The sequence below is a fragment of the Tachysurus fulvidraco genome, chromosome 13 (genome assembly GCF_022655615.1).
Source record: "Tachysurus fulvidraco isolate hzauxx_2018 chromosome 13, HZAU_PFXX_2.0, whole genome shotgun sequence".
Classification (NCBI taxonomy): Eukaryota; Metazoa; Chordata; class Actinopteri; order Siluriformes; family Bagridae; genus Tachysurus; species Tachysurus fulvidraco.
This window is the reverse complement of record NC_062530.1, coordinates 25,539,538-25,547,535: the sequence shown is the minus strand read 5'-3', so window position 1 is coordinate 25,547,535 and position 7,998 is coordinate 25,539,538. Positions and strand designations below refer to the sequence as shown.

Genomic DNA, 7,998 nt, shown 5'->3' with positions numbered 1-7,998 from the left:
CTTGAATAGACACCGAAAGAACGTCGATTTTGTCTGTCATTTGCTTTCTAAACAAAATAATCTGAAAACTAGATTTGTAAAGTTCATCGTGACAAACTTTGATGTTGACTTTGACAAAGCAAGTATTCGCGAAGGCCGGTGTTTTTAGGGGGCGAGTGGACATAATGATCAGTGTTACGTTTGGAGGCAAGTGGACAGAAAGCTAGGGTGCCAAAACATTTGGAGGCAAGTGGAGACGAGCTTGTGACGTCATCCGAATACTCTTGAGGAAGTTCCCCACATTGGGCTGAGTGCCTTGATATATCACATGTCCATGTTGTGTTAATTTTTAATTTTCACGTGACGTCACATGATGTCACGTGACATCACCAGAATACACATGAGGTAATTCCCCTCATTGGGCTGAGTGTTTTGATATACGATATGAACTCGGATCACTTAGAAAAGTAATAGCAACAAACTTCAGACCAGGGTCTACAACATATCCGAATTGGCTCTAAACCCCTAGGAGGAGTTACTCTTGATAGAATGTTGGCTTCTACAAAGCGACATAATGACATCCTTTTAATGAATCCATTATAATGTGTTCTTTAACGGCGTCTACGATTTATTTACTGATAAAGTTCTGAGTTCATTACCATGTTGCTCTATTTTCACTGAACAATTGACTACATTACCCACAAAGCTCTCTACTATTGCTGGCATTTCGCTCTCACTTCATTTCTACCTAAAAAAGAACGATGCAGCAGCACTTTAATCCGCCAGCGCTTCGCCATCTCATAGCTAGTTAATTAACCGAGCTTATCCAGCTCTCCGCTACTTCTACCTTGATGTTGTTTTTAGAAGCAGACTGTGAAACCTAACTCTTTCAGATGGTTCGAATTTGTTTCTTTGATTAAATTTCAGTGGTGATCAGCAGAAGAATCACTAAACACGTCTTACATAATTTAATCTAATCCTTTTTAATGTGTTTCAGAGTGTAGAATATTCATAATAATGTTATTATTGTAAAAATTTTCAAACTGCTCTTTTATCTTATGTCATTTTTGACCGAGTAACACCCAGGATCAGCAAAAAGTATGATGATGATGATGATGATGATGATGATGATGATGATGAAACCAAAGCCAACCCAGAGACATTACACACACCTGTGGGAAATAGTAAAGGCCGAGGATGCGAGCCGTAGCGACGGAGAGGTCACATCCTCCTGCTCCCACCATAGCGGCGAGTGGGGGTCCGTTCCCACAGCGGTAATTAGGCACGGCCTCGTCTTGACCTGTCAGGAAGGTCAGAGTTCCTTCCACAGCCTTGGAGATGGTGAAACACGAGTCGTAGATGACGTACCCAAGTTCGGTGTTGGGCAGCAGGTCTGGCCTTTTGTTGATCTCATTAATAGCAAACAGCATCGTCTGTGTCCAGCGGAAGGTACGGAAATTAAACCTGACAGAGAGACAAACAAGGAGATAACAGCAGATCAGATCATAATCTATCTATCTATCTATCTATCTATCTATCTATCTATCTATCTATCTATCTATCTATCTATCTATCTATCTATCTATCTATCTATCTATCTATCTATCTATCTATCTATCTAATTCATAGCGCGATACCACATTCTGCCACTAGATGTCAGTAAATGCAACAGAATCCTTTATCCCTAGTCATTACAATGACAGTTATGAGTATATAAGAGCGTTATATTTATTTCAACATGAGGTTTAACATGGAGAAGTTTAGTGCATTAGACATTTTCGCTCACTGACTTCCTTTTAATTTTATGAATTAATTCTGTTCTTAATTAATTCTTTTATTCTGTTAATAATCTAGATATACGTACATTTTTAACACAGCAATTATTTCTTTAAGTAGTTTTTTCTCACTTTTTTTTAAGTCTCTCAAAATGATCCATAAACTTTCTAACAAGTAATCTCACCTGTATATATTCATATACAGGTATATATATACATGCCATAATAATATTGTGACGAACGTGAAAGTTTAAAAATCCATGCTCAGATGTCTAAATTCTGCAAATTAGATCGCATTTAAATGTTAAATTACATTCTTGTACGTCAAAATGTATTTTTTTGATATTGGTAAAGGAACAAATAATTACTTTTTTGTGTGTGTGACTTTAAGTGCATGTGGTAGCCTGTGATTAAGGTGCTGAGCTACTAATCAGAAGGTTGTGAGTTCAATCCCAAATCCCCCAAGCTGCTGCTGTTGGGTCCCTGAGCAAGGCCCTTAATCCTCGAGATAGCGTAAGTTGCTCTGGATATAAGGGTGTGTGCCAAATGCTGTAAGTGTAATCATTCTTGTGAGCCAAATGTATGTCTGATGACCACCCAGGGGATTTGTTTTGACTTTCAGGGTGTGTGTGTGTGTGTGTGTGTGTGTGTGTGTGTGTGTGTGTGTGTGTGTGTGTGTGTGTGTGTGTGTGTGTGTGTGTGTGTGTGTGTGTGTGTGTGTGTGTGTGTGTGTGTGTGTGTGTGTTAGGGTTAGGGTTGGGTGCATAATTTAAAAAAAAAAAAAAAGGTCTTGAAATTTCTGATAAATACAACATGGGAAATTCTGTCTTTAAATATTTCCAAAGTATTAAAACAATAATATTAACTTTAAGATATATAACTTAAATATGTTTTTAAAAAATTAAGGTTAAGATCTGCAGATAAATTCAGGAGAAGATAAACATACGCGCGCACACACACACACACACACACACACACACACACACACACACACACACACACACACACACACACACACACACACACACACACAAAACATAATAACTTTACCATAATAATTAGCTAAAACTGGAGCTCATCATCGGTTGCTATGGTTACCGCTCATGGGCGTATGTTACCCGTGTCTAAAGACGGTTATGACGATAACTAAAAGAACAGATTTAATATAATCCTACCGGTGAATTTCTATAAATATAGAAACAGACATATTGAAAACAATTACAAACAATTACAAACATCTGTAAGTTTAACAGCTGGAACAGACCGAGGAGATGAAGATGGATGGAAATATGATGAACAGAATAATGATGGATTAATAAAAGCTCTGCCTGTGAAGTGAAAGAGTTTGATTGGGTTATTGTAACGTTACCCTTCACAGCCAGAAGACACCGGGTTGGACGAGGTGTTGGAGTCGGTGGAGGTTAGCCGGTTGTGCACGGAAAACATCCCACCGATCACCACCTTCTTCTTCTCCACGTTCTTGTAGCCCATCAGGTTGAACTTGGCCTTGAGTTTGCAGCTCTGTTCTCCCACAGCGACCACCACAAAAAGCCCCAGCACACACACACCCAAGCACACGCACCATTTCGCCCGAAATCCGCTCAATTTCATGTTATTTTAGCGACAGAATCTTACACACACACACACACACACACACAGATACAGAAGCATAAGGCTGTTTGATGTCTACAGGTGTTTGGAACGGTTAGTAACGCTTCAGTCTCACATAACGACTCATGGGACATCAGACAGGTACATCAAAACATCAACACACACACTGAGAGAGAGGCGAGGACAGATGCGGTGTCACAACTGCACCAAAACATGTCATTAACACCACGAGCGAGAAACACCAGCAGCGCACTCGACGTTTATTATTCATTTTAGAGCATGTAATAAGAATGAAAGTCTATCGCAGGTGCCATTACTTTTGCATCGCATAGCTATATATGTTAAGAAAGTACAGAAAAAAAATCTAAAGGAAATAATGTGCATTTTATTATGTGATGAAATTTTAAAAATAGGAATATTGAAGTATATTATACAGTAGCTACTGTGCAACAGTTGTAGGCAGGTGTGAGAAAAAATGCTGTAAACAAAGAAGGCTTTTAAAAATGGAAGTGTTAAATATTTATTTTCATAAATGAACAAAATGCAGTGAGTGAACAAAAGAGAAATCTAAATCTAATCAATATTTGCTGTGACCAGCCTTTGCCTTCAAAACAGCAGCAGTGCTACTGTAGCTACACTCGCACACAGTTTTTAAAAGAACTCGGCCGGTAGGTCGTTCCAAACGTCTTGGAGAACTAACCACAGATCTTCTGTGGATGTCGGCTTTCTCACATCCTTCTGTCTCTTCATGTGATCCCAGACACACTCGATGATGTCGAGATCAGGGCCCTGTGGGGGTCGTGCCATCGCTTCATGCTGGTTTGAAGGCAAAAGTTAGTAACACTGAATATTGATCTGATTTAGATTTTTATTTTGTTTGCTCACTTTGCATTTTGTAAATTGACAGAAATAAACACTCATTAGGTTTAGTGCTTAGCACATTTGCTTCACCCCTCCAGGGTTGGGGGTTCGATTCCCGCCTCCGCCTTGTGTGTGTGGAGTTTGCATGTTCTCCCCGTGCCTCGGGGGTTTCCTCCGGGTACTCCGGTTTCCTCCCCCGGTCCAAAGACATGCATGGTAGGTTGATTGGCATCTCTGGAAAATTGTCCGTAGTGTGTGTGAGTGTGTGAGTGAATGAGAGTGTGTGTGTGTTTGTGTGTGCCCTGTGATGGGTTGGCACTCCGTCCAGGGTGTATCCTGCCTCGATGCCCGATGATGCCTGAGATCCCCGTACAGGCTCGCCGTGACCCGAGAAGTTCGGATAAGCTGTAGGAAATGAATGAATGAATAAATGAATGAATGAATGAATGAAATAAACACTTATTATTTATATTTCTGAAAGCATTCTTTGTTTACAGCATTTTTTCACACCTGCATAAAACTTTCGCACAGTACTGTACAATATAAGCAATTAATAAACAAGGAACAAAAATAAATAAAAACGACATATTATTATAGAACTATGACTTATATACAGAAAGAAGACTAACAAGTAGAGCAAACAATAGTAAATGCCTTTAATGTGGGAAAAGTTGGGATTTTAATTTGGATAATTATTGCGTGTGTGTGTGTGTGTGTGTGTTTGTTTGTGTGTTGATCAAGTTTCATTAAGTGTACTTTGCATTTTCAGTAGCTTAGTTTCAGTAATGAAACCTCCATTAAAAACGCAGACCAAATGATTCGTGTCTTCTGTTTTAGTGCCCAAACAAAAATACTCCAATAAAATGCTTAGAATTTGACTCTAGCCAAGAGAAGTGAGTGAGGAGGGAAAAATGCGCTTCTACAAACCGCAGGTTAAGAAGATAAACCTCTACACGACCCCAGCTTTAATATCAGACATTTGACCTTCGTTATTTCCGGAGCTACATTTAGTCCACAGTGATGTTTTGAGCTTGAAGGTAACGCAGGGTTCTGTTTAAGCAGTGCGTAATAAAACATATATTACTTAAACTTCCAGAAGTCCTGACACTGTTATATCTGCTCTGATTGGACAATAACTTAATGAATACTGCATTAATTATTACAGATTCATTTTCATACCAATACAAAGAAAAAACGTGAGCTGTGTGTGTGTGTGTGTGTGTGTAAGGAGCTGAACTCCAGCAGCCTTTAATAACACCTTCAGTAACTCAAAGCGCTTCAGGGCCTCAGTTAATTGTTTTAGTGCCCATGTGCACTCATTCTCTCACACACACACACACACACACACACACACACACACACACACACACACACACACACACACACACACTCTTTCTCACGACATGATACACACTAATACAGTAGCTAAATCACCTCCATCCTCAGAGACGCTGCTGTTTATGAAGCCCAACTTGTCACTACATGTCCTTCAATCAGCAGCGGAGAACTGCACACGCACACACACACACACACACACACACACACACACACACACACACACACACACACACACACACGTGCTTGTGTCCCTACTGAACTCACACTCATCCTGCTCTACGGTGATAAATTAACACTTGCACTTTACACTTGAAAATACAGAAAACATCACAACATGCATCACATTTTAGTTTTATTTTCGGGGGGAGGAGGGCAGAAAAGGGGGAGAAACAGGGAGAGGAGGGGGAAGCGAGAGAGAGAGGAGAAAAGGGGATGAAAGAGAGAGTGAGGATGAGAGAGGGAGAACAAGAGAGTAAAAGAGCATAAGGGGGGAGAGAGGAGAAAAAAGGGGAGAAAGAGTGAGGGGGAGGGAGAGAGAGAGATAGTGTGGGGGAGAGAGAAAAAGAGAGAGTGAGTTTTTGACTGTTGTTTATTTGAACAATCTATGCGTTCAATTTATCAGCAGTTTTATACATTTACATATAAATGTAGTCAAATAGATAAATGAATAAATAAATAAATAATCAGTAAACACGTAAGTAAAAATAAATCCATATATTTTACTTTATATTTTACTAAAAATAGCATCTTAGAAGACATGCAGTATTGTGCAGCATTCGGTCGGCCGCCGCGCTCCATGCGAGGCTTCCTGTGACTGGATGGAGTTTGTGTAAGAACTGAAGATGAAACTCTAGTCCTACTGAACACGAGTGAGACCTCGGCCGCTCTCCTCCTCCTTAGGTACGTATAAAGGCTTTGTGTTGGTCAGTGCAGCTTGTCCCAGAAAGTCCACCATTATGTCCTGCAGACCCACTAGCGGTTGTGGAGGGGGATCAGCGCCGGCCAGCTCGTGCCATAGCACAGAGTCAGTAAGACTATTCACTACCAGCTCTTTGTCCTTATACCACATTTTCAGGACAAGTCCCTTTTCCCTTTATTCCCTTTATTTAGGTGTCCTTTTATTTTCTCACTTACACCTTCCTAGTTTTTCTCTCCCAGGTATTTGATCAGCTCCCTGTTGAGTTCGCTAGCTGCCCGCTCCTTCAGCTTAGGAAGAAAATCCTCCTCCTGCTGCTGTGAGCTGACTGCTGTTAGCTTTCAGTAAAATCTGACAGTCTGCTTGTGAATGTCAGCAGGTTCAGTTACAAGCTCCCAGGACTCTGTTCACAAAGCATGCAGACTTTCTGTCTTTCTGTCCATTTCTTTTCTCTAGACCAAAGAAGAACTTGGATGGAGCGACGATCTTCTAAAGCGTCAGTGGACCTGCGCCGCCTGCACTATAAATGTTTAACTTAATACCAAGTGCGTTTACACCACAGAGAGAGAGAGAGAGAGAGAGAGAGAGAGAGAGAGATGAGAGAGAGATACGGAGAGAGAGAGAGAGCACAGGGGCAGAGAAGATAGACAGAGAGCAAGAGAGAAAGAGAGGGACAAAGAGAAACAAAAAGAGAAACAGTGAGAGGGACAGAGAAACAGTGAGAGAGAGACCGAGACACACAGAGTGAGAGACAGAGAGAGAGAGAGAAACAGTGAGACAGAGGGACAGTGAGACAGAGGGACAGAGAGAGAGAGAGGGACAGAGAAACAGAGAGAGAGGGACAAAGAAACAGAGAAAGAGAAACAGAGAGAGCGACAAAGAAACAGAGAGAGAGATAGAGACACAGTGAAACAGAGAGAGAGACAAACAGAGAGAGAGAGACACAGAGTGAGAGAGAGAAACAGTGAGACAGAGAGAGAGAAACAGAGATAGAGAGAGAGAAACGGTGAGAGTACAGAGAGAGACAGAGAGAAACGGTGATAGACAGAGAGATACATAGAGAAAATGTGAGAGACAGAGAGAAACAGTGAGAAAAACAGATACACAGAGAAAAAGACGAGAGAGAGAAACAGAGACACACAGAGCTACACAATCCTAGAAAGTGTTGATTAAATCTCTTAATTATTTTTACAGAACAGAGACAAATAAAACCAATACGACGTGCTGGTTGTTTTCATTAAGTTACATTTTAATGGTTTTAGCAGATTGTGGTATAAAAAACCAACCCATCAGGACCTGATGCTTAAGGAGGTGGATAATAAAGCTCAGATTGTGGTGTTAGTCTTCATCACCTCACCTCATCCTCACGTGCAGGACTGGGGACAGGTTTGTTCTGACCTTCTTCCTCTCAGTGACCGATTCGCTGGTCGAGCGTCCACACAAATAAATAAATAAACCCAAACTGTACATGGACTTCTTTATTAAAGCTCAGATCTCATTATACAAACGTCAGTTCTT

General features: G+C 40.7%; 1 protein-coding gene across 1 annotated transcript in view; it reads right to left on the bottom strand.

Annotated features, from left to right (window-relative positions):
• The window catches only part of LOC113652569 (vomeronasal type-2 receptor 1), an 11,496-nt gene extending 7,804 nt beyond the window's left edge, over positions 1-3,692 (bottom strand). Inside the window, exons 1-2 of the mRNA XM_027161689.2 lie at positions 3,124-3,692; positions 1,152-1,443 (exon numbers count right to left, since the gene is read on the bottom strand). Of these exons, the coding sequence (XP_027017490.2) occupies positions 1,152-1,443; positions 3,124-3,365 (534 nt within the window). The 5' untranslated portion in view covers positions 3,366-3,692. The remainder of the gene's footprint in view (positions 1-1,151; positions 1,444-3,123) is intronic.
• Positions 3,693-7,998: the final 4,306 nt, after the last annotated feature.